The sequence below is a fragment of the Cebus imitator genome, unplaced genomic scaffold (genome assembly GCF_001604975.1).
Source record: "Cebus imitator isolate Cc_AM_T3 unplaced genomic scaffold, Cebus_imitator-1.0 Scaffold319, whole genome shotgun sequence".
Taxonomy (NCBI): Eukaryota; Metazoa; Chordata; class Mammalia; order Primates; family Cebidae; genus Cebus; species Cebus imitator.
Window position 1 is genome coordinate 180,098 of NW_016107634.1, and position 16,954 is coordinate 197,051.

The window sequence follows — 16,954 nt, forward strand, 5'->3', positions numbered from 1 at the left end:
TTTTTGAGATGGAGTCTTTCTCTGTCTCCAGGCTGGAGTGCAGTGGTACAATCTTGGCTCACTGCAACTTCTGCCTCCTGGGTTCAAGCAGTTCTCCTGCCTCAGCCTCCCGATTAGCTGGGACTACAGGCACCTGCCACCACACCCTGCTAATTTTTTTTTGTATTTTTAGTAGAGATGGGGTTTTACCATGTGAAACCATCTCTTGACCTCGTGATCCACCCGCCTTGGCCTCCTGAAGTGCTAGGATTACAGGGGTGAGCCACTGTGCCTGGCCTCATTTGTCTTTCATTCTTGTTCATGTTCTTCTTTTTCTGTGCAGGGTTCATAGGCAGTCAGATGTATCAGTGTTTCCCTCTGTATTTCTGGAGTCTGCAATTAGGATTATAAAAATATACACCTCTTTTCTTCTAGGCCTTCTATGGCGTTTACTTTTCTGAGAGGGCAAGAGGGAGTGTACCTTTTGATTGAAGTATCACATACACGTTGAAGTGCTCACATCATAAGTGGTTAACTTACTCAGATTTCACACAATGAACGCATCCCAGATTCTGACCCAGAAATCCCTGCTGCGCCTTCTTCCAGGCGTCTATTGAGGCGTGAGGTCCAATGCCGGAAACAGCTGTGCAGTTTCCCCCATGGCAAGCCGGTTGTCCCAACACGATGTATTAAAAATCCATTTTTTACTCATAGGTTAGAATTGTCTGTTTGCTTATGTTCCCACAATTGGCCTATTTCGAGCTCACTATTTTAGTCCATTGATCTGTCTGCTTTTGTCACTGACATGTTCTCTTTATTACCCTAGTGAGATTTATAACACATTTTTAAAACTGGCTGTTAACCCACTCCATTGCTTTTTCAGAATCACTTAGTAGCATTCTGCCCCAAATCCTATTAACATTTTAATTGTTAATGTGTGAGATGTATGGGCTAACTGAGGAAAAACTGACTCTTTTTTTCTTAAAGTTTCTCTCGCCCTTTGTTCAATTTTCCTCCCGTGGCCCTTGCTGGGATTTTATTGTTTTCTTCAAATGGATCCTGCATGTCTTGTTATGTTTATTCCTAGGCATCTCATGGCATTTTGCTGTCATTGGGTATGGATTATCTTCTTTCATTATAACTTCTATTTTAACATTCCAAATAGCTATCTGTATTTAGAAGGCTATTGATTTTTTTTTATATTGATTTTTAAACAGCCAGCTTACTGAATGCGTTCCTAATTCTTTCTCATTTGAGTCTCTTGAGTTTTTCAGGTTTATAATTGTAGGTCTTCTGTGATTTCTATCTATCCCTTGATGCTGAATGCTTCTAATCAGCATTTAATGTGCTTCAGATTCCACAGCTTCCAAGCTGCAAAATCAACCTTGTTCACAATCGCTTTTCTCCTCTTTCCAGCTAAACTGCTTTAAAGGGTTCCCTTCCCTCTTCACTCATTCCTTCTCCTCCTCCGAGCTGGATGCAGCCATCCCTACTCACCAAAATTATTCTTGGTAAGGTATCGAGGGAACTCCGCGTCTCTAGGTTCAAAGGTTGTTTTAATTCCTCATCTCAGCTGACCTTTCACCCGAGTTAAGGACTGCTGGCCATGCCCTCTCTCTGGCATCCTGTGTTCTCTTCTGGTGGCTTCCATCACTTGCACCCGTTTCATCTGACCTCTGTGGCTGCTGCTTCCCCATCTCTTTGTGACTCATCTTCCTCTATCTTTTGTTGTGGATTTCTTATTGCTCAATACGAGACCCTTACCGTTTATTTTACTCTCCATTGAGAGGATATCGTCCTTTATGACTGTAGTTACCAGTGATTTACTCATGAGTCCCACACTTCCAGCTCTAGACAAGGCCTTGTTTCCATACTTCGGATTCATCTACCTGATTACCTCCCCAGCGTTTTCACCTGGATGTCTCAAAAGCATCTTAAATCCAGCATGTTTGAAATTAAACTCCTGAAGTCTCTCTCCCGACCCAAGTCTGGCCTCCCTGCTGTGAGGTCCTGACACTTTGTGCTTTTCCTTCATATCACTCATTGTATTCAGAGTGGAGAATGGGGGAAAAACAAACAAGAAAGCAGTTAAGCAGACAGTGAAGGCAAGTCCTCCGTAGAATTTTTTTTTTTTTTTTTTTTTTATACAGAGCCTCTCTCTGTTGCCCAGGCTGGAGTACAGTGGTGGGACCCTGGCTCACTCTAACCTCTGCCTCCTGGGTTCAAGCGATTCTCCTGCCTTAGCCTCCTGAGTGGCTGGGATTACAGGTGCCCACCACCACACCTGGCTAATTTTTGGTATTTTTGTAGAGACAAGGTTACACCGTGTTGGCCAGGATGGTCTCGATCTCCTGATCTTATGCTCTGACTGCCTCAGCCTCCCAAAGTGTTGAGATTAGAGATTCCAGGTGTGAGGCAGTGTGCCCACTCTTTGTTTGTTTGTTTTGCCCAGGCTGGACTTGAACTCCTGGCCTCAGGTGATCCTCCCATCTCAGCCCCCCAAAGTGCCAGGATTACAGCCATGCGCCACTACTCCCAACCTTCTTTCACATCCTTAATGCCATGATTTTTTACTTTATTTCTAACTAGGTTTATTTTTTTCCTGAAATAAAATACTTTGTGCATTAATTCATCAACCTCACTTATTTCTATTTTCTGTATTCATTTAGCCTTTTGTTTTTATTCTGTTGCACTAATTTCTTAGGTTTATTAACTTTAACTTCTTGAACTGGAAGAGTAGTTTATTGTTTTCATTATTTCTTTTATATTAATATATTTTTTTCTTTTGTTTTTGAGACAAAGTTTGCTCCATCACCCAGGCTGGAGTGTAATGTCATGATCTCAGCTCACTGCAACCTCTGCCTCCTGGGTTCTAACAATCCTCCTGCCTCAGCCTCCCAAGTAGCTCTGGGATTACAGGCTCCCACCACCATGCCTGGCTATAACTGTTTTTGTATTTTTAGTAGAGACGGGGTTTTGCCATGTTAGCCAGGCTGGTCTCAAACTTCTGACCTCAGGTGATCCTCCCACCTTAGCTTCCCAAAGTGCTGGGATTACAGGCATGAGCCACTGCACCCAGATCTCTATATTAACATATTATATATCAACAAAGTTTATAATCATTTACATTTTTTTCCTTAGTGTAAAAATATGCTTGTTACAAAGCTTCAGACATAGAAGTGTGTAACTGAATATCATCAAAATTAAGGCTGTTGACCAAGCATGGTGGCTCACACCTGTACTCCCGGTGCTTCGGGAGGTTGAGGTGGGAGGATTGCTTGATCCTAGGAATCTGAGACCAGCCTGAGCAACATAGTGGGACCCCATATCTACAACAAATAAAAAATTAGCTGGGCATGGTGGCACATGCCTGTAGTCCTAGCTACTTGGGAGGCTGAGCTGAGAGGATCGCTTGAGCCCAGGAGGTCGAGGCTGCAGTGAGTTGTGACTATACCACTGCACTCAGCCTGGGCAACAGAGTGAGACCCTGTCTCAAAGGAAAAAAAGAAGAAGAAATTAAGGTTTTTGAGATATAAATAATTTTGTAAAGGTTTATTGAAAGCCAAATGTGATGACCACAAAGTTGGGAGTGTTCTGGAATCTGTCACAAGGAGAAAAGTTTTTATAGGAAAGTTTAAAAGAAGTCTTTTATGTCAGCGTTGTTCTCTTTTCATTGGAGGGTGTAATGTAGAGGTTACGATCATTAGCTGCAGATGATAACAAAGGTTACAAAGGTCTATGTGCAAGACAGTCAGTAAAATTTCATGCTTTAGCTAATCATTTTTTTTTGGACAGTCTCACTCCGTCGCCAAGGCTGAAGTGCAGTGGTGCAATCTTGGCTCACTGCAACCTCTACCTCTCGGGTTCAAACAATTCTTGTGCCTCAGCCTCCTGAGTAGCTGGGATCACAGGTGCATGCTGCCACGCCCAGCAAATTTTTTATTGTTATTAGAGAAGGGGCTTCACCATGTTGGCCAGACTGGTCTTGAACCCCTGGTCCGAATTGATCCACCTGTCTTGGCCTCCCAAAGTTCTGGGATGACAGGCGTGAGCCACCACACCTGGACTGCTTTAGCTAATCGTTAAGTAAATCTGCACCCTATTCAGTGTCAGCAGGTTTTACATTGATCAGTACATCAACAATATGAAAAGTTTACCGTAAAATACTTGACTTGGAGACAGAATGTCACCATCGATCAGAAGACCTCCCCAAAATGGATTAATTTGGAAGCCTGCTTATTTCTAAACTGTCAAATGTGACCTGTAAGTTATATAAGAAAGGGAAAATTACGTGTAATTCATTACCAGAGATAATCACTGTTCGTAATTCTGGGGATATTCTTCCAGATGCTTTTCTATACATATATTTTGTCCCTCTGGGTGTGTCTGTGTATGTTCCAGTCATATTTGTATATACGTGGATGTGAATGTTTATATAGATGTTTTATGTACATGTTATATGTATGATATATAGATGCTTGTGTAACATGTTTATATGTTACATGAATTATATATACATGCTTACATATCTGGAGATATATTTACCTCCATGAGTATCTGTAGATCTATCTAGATATATCTCTGGATCTATGTTACGGTGCCCTGCAGAGGCAGATGGATAGCATCCTTTTCAAAGTTTGGTCCAGGTGTTGAGACTGATGGTGCCACACACGTACACACCAAGAGGGTGTAAAACGGTTTCTTACCTTGTTACCAACTGGAGGTCCTGGGAGAGTGGGACAGACCTCTCAAGCAGGTCAGAAATAGCCCAAGAGAGCAAGGGAAGGTGACTGGCCTGAGTGTTTACTACGGTTAGGGGCGGAACCGTGGTGAGGGCCCTTATGAAAGGGCAGGGGCTTTTGTGTTTTAAATCTCCGGCTGGCACCAAAGGAAGGAGCACTCAGGCTTTCTCATAAGCTTGTACAGATGTGGAACACAAAAGGAAGCAGGGGGAGGGGTGAGGCTTAAAGGCCATGAGCAAACATCAGATGGAGTCAGACATCTCTTTACAGTATATGGCTACATCTGTGTGAGTATGTAGATATGTCTGTGTATAAACACACACATCTACATACATATATTGCAGTTGCCTTTTCTCACTAATCTAATGTCAGTACATGTAGATTACCCTTATTCTTTTAAGTAGGTGCATAGATTTCTGTGGCATGGAATAGTCATAATTAGACAGCCATCACCTTGTCAATAAATACATTGTTTCTGTTTTATTTTTTTTCTGCTATTTACATGCAATGGGAAACTGAACATTATGCATAATACACCATTGTTCACATGCAGCTATTTTTTTTCAAGATACAGGGTCTTGCTTTGTTGCCCAGGCTGCCAAGGCTATTCACAGGAGTGATCATGGCTCACTGTAGCCTCAGACTTTGGGCTCAAGTGATCCCCCTGCCTCAGCCTTCAAATATCTGAGACTATAAGCATGCACTACTATGCCCAGCTTATGTGCAACTGTTTTAATCATTTACCATACAGTTATTGAGCCTTTTAATGTTCCAGACACTCTAAAGTAGTCAAGGTCTCAGATTCTTGGAAGTTACCTACTATTGGAGAACAGACAAGGGATGAACAGTCAAGTAATATGTCAGATATGATTAGTGCTATGAAAACATAAAACAGGAAGGAGCTAGTGATGTGGTTAGAGAGAGTTTCTACAATAGGACAGAGATATGTGGGAAGTAAGGCAGTGACTCAGGAGCATGTTGGAGGGAAAAGCAGAATTCTGTGGGAAAAGTCTATTGAATTATTTCTAGGTCCAAAGAGTGTACATTTAAAAGTGGATGACCAATCTTATCAAATTGTGTTTTATATTTTTAAAAATTTATGCACTTCTCATTATAATAATTTATTATAAATTCTTTTTTTCTCCCCTACATCTTCCCATTTCCCCCTACTCCTGGTAATCATCGTTTTATTCTGTGTATCTGATTTTTTTTCTTTTTTAGATATATAAGAGCGATCAGGCAGTATTTGTCTTTTTATGCCTGGCTTATTATCATTTTAGCATAATGTCCTCTAGGTTCATTCATGTTGTTGCAAATGGCATTTTCTTCTGTTTTAAGGCCACCTAATCTTTCATTGTCTGTATATATCACAGTTTATTCACCTTTTGGTGGACACTTTGGTTGTTTCCATATTTTGGCTAATGTGAATAATTCTCCAATGAGCATTTGCAGAAGAAGTGCAGATTATCTTTACAAGGTGGCAATTTTCTTTTCTTAGGGTATATATCCAGCAGAGGGATTGCTGAATCATCTGGTAGCACTATTTTTAATTTCTTTAAGAATATCATAGTATGTTCCATAGTAGCTTCACCAATCTACATTCCCACTGACAGTGGGTTTCCTTTCTCTACATTCTTGACAAAACTTATCTTATCATTTTGATAAACATGTGATATCTCACCACATGTGAGGTGATCTATCTCTGTGGTTTTTATTTTCATTTTCCTGAAGATCAGTGAGGTTGAGCACATTTTTATATACCTCTTGGCCATTTGTATGCCTTCTTTGGAGAAATGTCTATTCAGGTCTATAAACACATTGTTAAGCAAGTATCCATTTCTTTTCATAATCACCAAAAGGAATAACAGTCTTTTCTTTTGAGACAGTGTCTCACTCTGTCACTCAGGCTGGGGCACAATGGCACGGTCATGGCTCATTGCAGCCTCAAACTCCTGGGCTCCAGCAATCCTTCCACCTCAGCCTTCTGAGTAGCTGGGACTACAGGCGTGTGCCTCTGTGCCTAATTTTTTAATTATTATTTGTAGAGACAGGGTCTCCCTGTGTTGCCAGGCTGGTCTTGAACTCCTGGGCTCTAGCTAGGGCTCCTCCCACCTCAGCTTCCCAATTTTGACAGTTACAGGTGTGAACCACTGCACTCAGCCAGGGACAGCAGGTTTATAAACCTTTTTCAATCTGGTGAGCAATAAATTATAACTTGTCTTAATTTGCACTTTGTTCATTATTAATAAAGTTGAGCAGCTTTCATTTACTATCTTTTCCTATTGTATTAATTTTATTTATGTGATTTTCAATTTTTCTATAGGCTATTAGCCATGTACTGTTGTACTACAGATGTTTTTATATTGTTTCTATTTTGGTTTTACTATCAAGTTTTTTGGCAAACAAAATATTAAATTTGTATGTAGTCAATTTACCAATTATTTTCACTCATGGTGTTTGTTTTCGGTCATGCTTAAATGGCCTTCATCACTTGTTCACTCATATTTCTGCAAATATTTATAAAACACCGAAAGTTCAGAGGCTTTCAGTGTTTCATCTAACACATTACATTGATTTTTTTTCATAATTTATGCATAAGGCCTGAAGTAAGGATCTAGCATGCTCTCTCTCTCTCTCTCTCTCTCTTTTGTTTTTTTTTTTTGAGATGGAGTCTCGTGCTGTCACCCAGGCTGGAGTGCAATGGCATGATCTTGGCTCACTGCAACCTCCACCTCCCAGGTTCAAGCGATTCTCCTGCCTCAGCCTCCTGAGTAGCTATGATTACAGATACCCGCCACCACACCCAGCTAATTTTTGTATTTTTAGTAGAGACGGGGTTTCACCATGTTGGTCAGGCTGGTCTCAAACTCCTGATCTTGTGATCTTCCTGCCTCAGCCTCCCAAAGTGCTGGGATTATAGGTTTGAGTCACCGTGCCTGGCCTGGATCTAGCTCTAAAAAGCCACAAAATGCCCAGCTAGTTATTCTGAGGCCATCAGTCATCCTTGTCCGTCTCCCTCTAATGATTAAACACGTCCCTGTTAGAATAAACCAAATGTCCATAGATATTTGGATCTATTTTATGACTCATTGCTTTACTGGTCTCTTTATTCCAGCACCAACACTACATTGCTAATGATTGCAGCGTTAATTCCTCCAAGGCCAGTAACCTCTCTGACTCCCTCTACCCCCCACATGTTTTCAGAAGTTGCCTAATTTTTCTTACATAGTAATTCTTTCTAATTAGCTTTACTACATAAAGAATCCAGTTTATTTTAAAATGTTGTCGTAATTTGTCTTTTGACATTTCTATATCTCTTATTAATTTTTCTTGCTATATTGCTCAGGTTGGAGTACATTATAGTAGCTATTCTCAGGTCAATTATAGAACACTGTGGTCTCTAACTCCTGACCTTAAGTGATCCTCCTGCCTTAACCTCGCAAGTATCTGGGACTGCAGTTGCGAGCTTCTGTGCCTGGCCAAGTTAACCTTAGATTTAGTTTTTTTCTCAAGATCCTGTTGGGATGTTAATTTCTATTAGAATTACAGGTTGTTTTGGAGAAGATTATATTTTTACAAGATTATATTTTCCTAAGAACTGAAATAGATTTTTTACGTGCTTAGTAGAGTTACAATTTTCCTATACATTTCTTGTAAAATTTATTCCTAATATTCTATTTTTGTTCCTATTAGCTGTGTCCTGTAAATTTAATATGTCGTGTTTTCATTCCATTCCGTGTATTTTTAGTTTTTCTTGAGACTTCTTTGGTGAATGGATTACATAGAAGTGTTTGGAGATTTTGCTGTTAGCTGTTCTTAGCTGTACATCCTTTTGGGACAAGAACACACACAATGATTTCAATTCTTTTAAATCTGTTGAGGTTCGTTTTATGGCCCTGGATATGGCTTATCTTGGTGAATGTTGAGTGGGCACGTGAACTGAAGATGTATTTTGCTGTTGTTGAGTGGACTGTCCTACAAATGTCAGTTAGGTCTCCTGGCTTGTTGGTGTCATAAAGTTCTATGCTGATTTGCTATCTAATAGTTCTATCAATTGTTGAGGTAGGAGTATTAAAGTCTCCAACTATTTGTGGATGTCTTTTTCCTTTTATTTCTAACAGTTTTGCTGAATGTATTTGGAAGCTCTTTTGTTTGATGTGTAACCTTTAGTATAGCTTCTTAGTGGGCTGACCTTTTTGTCATTATGTAATGTCTCTCTTTATCCCTCGTCTGGGCTGCTTTCTAGAAGAAGAAATTAACAACAGATCTCTTTCCTTTTAATACAGTAAATCTGGAGTGGTCTCCGAAAATCTGCATTAAAAAAAAATTCCAAGATGATTTTTATAATCTTATAATCAGGTATTACTCAGAGTTCTTGCTTATAAACAATAGAAACTGACTTTAGTAAACTTAGAATTTATCAAAAAAAAAATCTAGTAACATCTACTGGATTGTTAAGTCTTGTTATGAAGCTTCAGGGAAGCCAGAAAGCCTAGGCAGTTATTCTCCCTGACCCTGGCTGATGGAGCACAGTTATGTGACCTAAACTCAGCCCATCAGGGTCTGACACCACTTAGGACTTTAAATGTGGTGTAAGGATGTAAAGTAGTGATAGTTTAGGATTCATGCTAGTGGGGCAAGAATTTTGGTGTCCAGCAATAGAAGTAGCAATAATGACAGAATCTAGGCACATGCCTGATTATGGCATAATCTGATCTTAGTTCAAACTGCCTGGCCTTTTGCTTTCTATCCCTTTTCTAAGCTTGCTTCCCAGACTTCCAGCAGTACACACACACACACACACACACACACACACACACACACACGCACACACAGTATACAAACTCCTGTTTGGGGAAAATTGTAATTATTTTGGGAGTGAAAATCAGCATAGTATCTATCACTTGCTAGGTCAATTGCAAAATAATGAGTGAGGTTAATATTGTGGGTTCTGTTTGCATGGTGAGTGGAATTATTTAGTGTTTTGGAAGCCAGCAGCCCTGAAACATGGGAGGTAGGCTCCCAAATTGTGTACCATAAAGGAATCTAAGTGGTGGTGGTAACACTAGGCTGTGCGTGGGGATCTGTATCTGGCTTTAGACAAGTAGTTACTGAGACTAGTCACTTAGTCTAGGCTCACCTGTAAAGGGAAGAAATTGTATTAAGCCAGATAGTTTCTAGGCCTTTCTTAATTATGTTATTCTGTGATTCTAGAGAGTTTTGCTGCTGGTTAACCTCTTCATACTCTATTGTCGTGAGATTAGTGGAGAACTGTCAAGAACACAGACCAAGGGAAACGGAAGTATGAGACGTAGTGTCTGAATTAGTCAGTATCTGAGTGGAAAGGTCCAGGCCAAAGAATGTACACAGATGGACAGAAACCCACTTACTGTGGAAAAATGGACACCAAAGAGTTTTGGTGTCACACAAGGTTTGTCACCCAACTCCATAACTGGATGAAAGACACATCAGTAATTCTTTCAGAGATGCTGACATAACAACTCTTCCAAAAAGAACTTTTGCCTGTTTTATGCTGTCTGAACTAAAGAGAAAGGGATATTTGGCAGAGAGAGGATAGAGCATGATGTGAGAGTTAGAAGTTAAGCAAGCTGAATTGGTATGAGAGAGGGGTTGGGAAAATGGGCCCATCCTCCGTCTTCTCCAGATACCAAAACCTGGCTCTGGAGATGCCTGACAGGCAGGCGCCAAGAGAGGTCTTACCTGCCCAGTGCGTATTAATGCAGTCCCTGCTCTTTTTTTCTTTTCCTTTTTTTTTTTTTTGAGATGGAGTTTCACTCTTGTTGCCCAGGCTGGAGTGCAGTGGTGCAATCTCGGCTCACCACAACCTCCGCCTCCCAGGTTCAAGCAATTCTCCTGCCTCAGCCTCCTGAGCAGCTGAGATTACAGTCATGTGCCACCACACCCAGCCAATTTTGTATTATTAGTAGAGATGGGGCTTCTCCATGTTGGTCAGGCTGGTCTCGAACTCCCGACGTCAGGTAATCCACCCACCTCGGTCTCCCAAAGTGCTGGGATTACAGGCATGAGCCACCAAGTCCCTGCTCTTGAACTAATCACACAAAATGACCACACCAGATTGGCTCAGATAAATCAATTTGTCAGGAAGGTACAACCTGCAGAATGGCTGCAAGGGACCATCTTAGTGAAGTGAATCCGTATTTTCCTTTTCACATAAATAAGTTTTGAAGTGACTGGAGCACAATAAATTGAGTAATTCTCTTGTAACTTGCAGGTTCTTATGAGTGCATCAATATTGGGGGCCCTGTGTCTTTTCTCATCTGTCTGTGTTATATGCGCCATTTCTGCATTTACTCTCCCCATTGAGACCAAAGGACGGGCCTTACAGGTGAGTGGTGCAGGGAACTCTGAAGTCTTTCCGACTACCGCTTTTGCCCAAGGGAAATGAATGTGGTATATGGGCATTCTTCTTTTTGGCAGACGTGATATCCGTGTTTGTGTTAAACACAGTATATGTTTAGCAGCTTTCAATAGAAAAACTGAGTCTGCAGTTTTTTCCACATATAGCTTTGAGCATCATTTTAGTTAAAATAACTAATAATTCATATCAGATTTCTTTCTGTAAAGTTGTAGTTTGAATAACAAGAATTTTTGTTTGATTTGTGAGACAAAGTCTCACCCTGTCACCAGGCTAGAGTGCAGTGGCGCGATCTCAGCTCACTGCAACCGCCGCCTCCCGGGTTCAAGTAATTCCCCTGCCTCAGCCTCCAAGTAGCTGGGACTACAGGCATGCACCACTATGCCCGGCTGATTTTTTGTATTTTAGTAGAGATGGGGTTTCACCACGTTGGCCAGGCTGGTCTGGAACTCCTGACCTTGAGATCCACCCACCTCAGCCTCCCAAAGTGCTGGGATTACAGGCGTGAGCCACTGTGCCCAGCAATAACTTCTTTTTCTAATGACAGTTGTTGAGGCCTCAGGATTCTACCCTTCCCACTTTTCTTTTTTTTTTTGAAACGGAGTCTTGCTCTGTCACCTGGCTGGAGTGCAGTGGCAGAATCTCGGCTCACTGCAACTTCCGCCTCCTGGGTTCAAGCGATTCTTCCACCTCACCCTCCCGAGCAGCTGGGAACACAGACGCGTGCCACCACGCCCGGTTAATTTTTGTATTTTTAGTAGAGACAGGGTTTCACCATGTTGGCCAGGATGGTCTAGATCTCTTAACCTCGTGATCTGCCCGCTTGGCCTCCCAAAGTGCTGGGATTACAGGTGTGAGCCACCGCGCCTGACCCCTTCCCACTTTTCTCTCTGGATGTAAGCCTTGCTGCAGAGCTGAAAATGGCTGGCAGAGCTGCAACAGCTATTTGTGTTGCCCTTGGGACCACATGATTTCAGTGTTGGCCCAGCTTCATTTACCTCTGGTCCTTGTGGGAAGAACTGAGTCAGAAGCTCCAATGCTGCACCAGTCACCATTCAATACTAACAGCAGCACTGAATGCTCACTCTATTTTGCAAAGTACATTAAAAAGAAAAAAACACCCCTCAAAAGTATAAGGCATGCTTCCAGGCTCAAGGTTGAAGAGAGGGCCTCTCCTACCCCTACCCTTATGGTTGCATTCAGTGAAGGATGGTCATATCCAAGTACAGGTGGTGGGTCTGACGTTTTCCTGCCTTCAACACAAAGCTTGTAGCTGGCATACAAGGGCATGTGTGTGTGCTTATGGGGAAGGGGGAGAATAGTTGGGTTAGGTGACTGGTCACATAGTTTAGTTGACCCTGAGCTGCCATCTCTCCCTGAGGCCGTGGTCATGATGCTTCTGTGGCTGAATGTTACTTGTCCTGTCTGCCATGTCCTACTCATAGTAAACCTTACATGCATTCATACTTGTTTTGGTACCGATATGTTTTGTTTCTCTGAGTAGACACAAGGAAGGCACTATTGAGTATTAAAGGCTTAGTCTTTTTTCTTTTGTTGTAACAGTCTAACTCTGTGGCCCAGGCTGGAGTGCAGCGGCACAACCTCAGCTCACTGCACCCTCTGCCTCCTGGGTTCAAGTGATTCTCCTGCCTCAGCCTGCCAAGTATCTGTGATTAAGATAAATAACCTTATTATCTTGCCTTACCTCCAACTATTAACCTAGCAGGAGAAATCTTTGTAGTCATAGCTATACCACCACGTCTGGCTAATATTTGTATTTTTAATATTGACACCATGTTGGCCAAGCTGGTCTTGAACTTCTGACCTCAAGTGATCTACCTACCTTGGCCTCCCAAACTGCTGGGGTTACAGATGTAGGCCACGGAGCCTGGCCTAGTTTGTCTATCTTTAAGGCTAGTTTATCTTTAAGGTAATAATGCATTTAAATCAGATTAGATGATCTATTATATAATTGTGAATTTAGGGCTTTTAGTTCCTTACTCAGAAAGGTGATTCATTCATTGAATGCTTAAAGCCAGAGACTTAGATAATTGATATGCTTCTTTTTAATCATAAGCAAAAAGATGATCAGATCCTTTATACAAATGAGAAAACTAAGGCACAAGTCGAGTAACTTGTATAAAAGAGTACACTAGTATTGTAGTGGGGCTGGCATTTAAACTAGACTGTAACACTAAGGGAACAGGAATTTAGCATCACTTAATTTTGCAAATAATGATACATATAAAAAGAAATCTGACTCACCATCTAAGGTGTCTGAGAATATCCTATTCAAGTCATATCCACCTAGAAGACTTTTGTCTTCTGTTGACTTGGTTTTAGCACTACGGTGAAATGATTCTGCAAGATTGTTGACAGCCTTTTAAGCAAACAAGTAGGTTCAATACAGTTGTCTGGGCTTGTATCCCTTGATGACTGCCACTAACTGGCTATGTGTCTTTGAGCAAATCTTAAAACACACACCCATACCTCCACCCCTAATTCAGTGTTGCAAGTGGTTACCACATGAAACCACCTGACACCAATACATCTTCTAGAAATGTTTGTAAGGACATGCCAAAAATGTTAACTTCCTTCCAACAACACAAACACAGCACCCTAATAATGTGGATGAGCCAGCCTGGCCAATAGTTTTCAAGTGGTGTTGATTCCGTGTTACAGCTACCCTGCGAAACTGTGATTCAATGAGTCTGGTAAACTAAAAATCCGAAAACACCATCTAGAAAGAGAATATTGGCCAGGTGCAGTGGCTCATGTCTGTAATCCCAGCATTTTAGGAGGATGAGGCAGGTCAATCACCTGAGGTCAGGAGTTCAAGACCAGCATGGGCAATATGGTGAAACCCTGTCTCTACTAATATATATATATATATGTCTATTTTTAAAAAGTCCATAACTGATCTATTAAATAACTTTCTTCCAGCAAATTAAATGAAGATCTGCAAAGCTACGTCTACCAGACGAGAAAAATGACTTCCATCTTCAGAACTGCGGTACATTACTTAAAACTTGGTTTTACTTCTGTATGTCACTCGGTAGTAAAGTGATTATGATTTTTCTTTTTTAAAAAATAAGGCTTTACGGAAGTGGGGTGGGTAACTGGATATTGATCTCTTCCGTGAGAGACAATATATAAAGTACTTTTGTAAAATATAATTTAAGCTTTGAAAGGGGTGCGAGAGGGAGATGGTGGGGAGAAGATGGCTTTTCTTCCTTGAAATCAAGTCTGTAAACCTTTATATGAATAAATACTAAATTATAAACTTATATTTGATATTCTCTCATGAGGTCTGTAGCTAAACTTGGACTGAAATTTTGTAGCTAAGGCAAGAACCTGGGATAATATCATTAATTCTTTTTTTTTTCCCCCCACCGACTTCCCATCATTAAATCTTTCAAGCCAATTAGAATAGCCACCAAGTTCAAATTAAAATTAGCCTGTGTAACTTATATCCTCCGTAGTTTGATAAAAATTGCCTATTCATAAAATGCTTAAATTAGAATATTACACGTAATCACCAAGAAGCAGGGAATAAACTGTTTCCCCTTACATCCCCAATCGCTAATTTTATTTTTTTTTATAGCGGGAATCTTTGAATCTTCTGATAGAGATTAATGAATGCAGCAGGCTTTCCTACATCATGTAATTACAGGCATGCCGTATTTTATTGTGCTTCTATATACTGTACTGTTACAAACAGCACATACTCACTTTGTCATATTTTGGTAATCTGTTACGGTGATTGGTGATCTTTGACGCTACTATTATGTTTTGGGAGTATCACTAACCACACTCATATAAGAAGCTTTGCCTACTGGATGTTCCCCCTTCTCTCTCCTTTTCCTTAGCCCTTCCTATCCCCTGAGACTCAGTAATATTGAAATTAGGCCAAATAACCCTACAATAGCCTGTAAATGTTCAAGTGAAAGGGAGACTTGCACATTTTCCATTTTAAATCTAAAGCTAGAAATGATTAAGCTTAGTGAGGAAGGCATGTTGAAAGCTAAGACAGGCTCAGAGCTAGGCCTCTTATGCCAAACAGCTAAGTCGTGAATGCACAAAGCTCTTGAAGGGGACTACTTTAGTAAACACACAAATAAGAAGAAAGCACAACAGCCTTATTGCTAATGTGGAAAAAGTTTGGTCTGGATAGGTCAAACTATCCACAACATTCCCTTAAGCCAAAACCTAATATAGAGCAGGACCCTACCTCTCTATGAAGGCAAGCGCAAGTTGAAGCAGCAAGTAACTAATAGAGACACAGCAGCAGCTTATTCAGATTTAGCTGAAATTACTAATGGTAGTTACAGTAAACAACAGATTTTCATGTAGATGAAACAGACTTCGTTTGGAAGAAGATGCCAACTAGGACTTTACAGTTACAAGTCAATGCCTGGCTTCAAAGAATAGGCTCTCTTCTTAGAGATTAATGCAGCAGGTGAAGCCAATACTCATTGACTGTTGTGAAAATTCTAGGGCTCTTAAGTATTACACTAAATCTATTCTTTTATAAATGGAGCAGTGCTTAGATGACAGAATTATCTGATTATGGGATGGTTAATTTTTTAAGCCCATTGTTGAGACCTACCACTGAAAAGAAAGGACTTCATCTGAAACATTACTGCTCACTGACAAGGTACCTAGTCACCTAAGATCTCAATAATTTAATGCCTGTTAACAAAACAGCCATTATGCAGACCATAGATCAAAAAGTAATTTTGATTTTCAAGTCTTATTAAGAAATACATTTCATAACACTATAGCTGCCACTGATAGTGATTCCTCTGACGAATCTGGGCAAAGTAAATAGAAAACCTTCTGGAAACAATTCACCATTGTAGATGCCATTAAGAACGTTTGTGATACATGGGAAGCAGTCAGAATAACTCAGGAATGAGAAAGACTTCAGTGAAGAAAGGTACTACAGATATGACGGGAACACCAAGAGAACTAGAAGTGGAGTCTAAAGATGTGACTGAATTGCTGTAATCGCAAATTTGAACAGATGAGGACTTGCTTCTTGTGGGTGAGCAAAGAAAGTGGTTTCTTGAAGTAGAGTCTACTCCTGGTGAAATTGCTGTGACCATTGTTGAAATTACAACAAAGGATTTAGAATATTATATGAACTTAGTTGATAAAGCAGTAGCAGAGTTTGAGAAGATGGACTCTAATTCTGAAAGACATTCGTTCTACCGTAGATCAAATGCTATCAAACAGCATCATGTGCTACAGATAAATCTTTCATGAAAGGAAGAGTCAATTGATGCAGCAAACTTCATTAAGAAATTGCCACAGCCACCCAGCCTTCAGCAACTGCCACTCTGAACAGTCAGCAGCCATCAATATTGAGGCCAGACTCTCCATCAGCAAAAGATCGACCCACTGAAGACTTAGATGATCATTAGCACTCTTCAGTAATGAATTACTTCAAAAGTAAGATATGTGAGAAGCTATTTGGTGAAAGTTAAGGTATGTACATTTTTTAGATATAATGCTATTGCACACTTAATAGGCTGCAGTATAAACATAACTTCTAAAGCACTGGGAAACCAAACTATTTGTGACCATTTTTGATATGTACTTTATTGCAGTGGTCTGGATCTGAAGCTGCAATCTCTGTGGTATGCCTCTACTTACATGCTATTTGTTTTGGAAACCACTCCATGCAAGGCATCACACCTGTGCACACTGTACTCTTAAGGTTATGTATGCTGTAGAATGAAAGCCACTAAGGTCTATGCATTTATGTTTTCCCTCTTAATTGCTGTTCAGCCTTGTTATAGTCTCTTTAAAGCACAGTCTATAATGGCAAAAA

General features: G+C 40.6%; 1 protein-coding gene across 4 annotated transcripts in view; it reads left to right on the top strand.

Annotated features, from left to right (window-relative positions):
• Positions 1-14,405, top strand: part of SVOPL (SVOP like) — a 109,608-nt gene extending 95,203 nt beyond the window's left edge. For 3 of the 4 annotated variants that reach the window (XM_017504284.2, XM_017504288.2, XM_017504286.2), the window contains 2 exons: positions 10,975-11,088; positions 14,062-14,405. In XM_017504284.2, coding sequence (XP_017359773.1) covers positions 10,975-11,088; positions 14,062-14,073 — 126 coding nt within the window. In that variant the 3' untranslated portion in view covers positions 14,074-14,405. The remainder of the gene's footprint in view (positions 1-10,974; positions 11,089-14,061) is intronic. The other variant, XM_017504287.2, reaches the window with a different exon arrangement.
• The last annotated feature ends 2,549 nt before the right edge of the window (positions 14,406-16,954 follow it).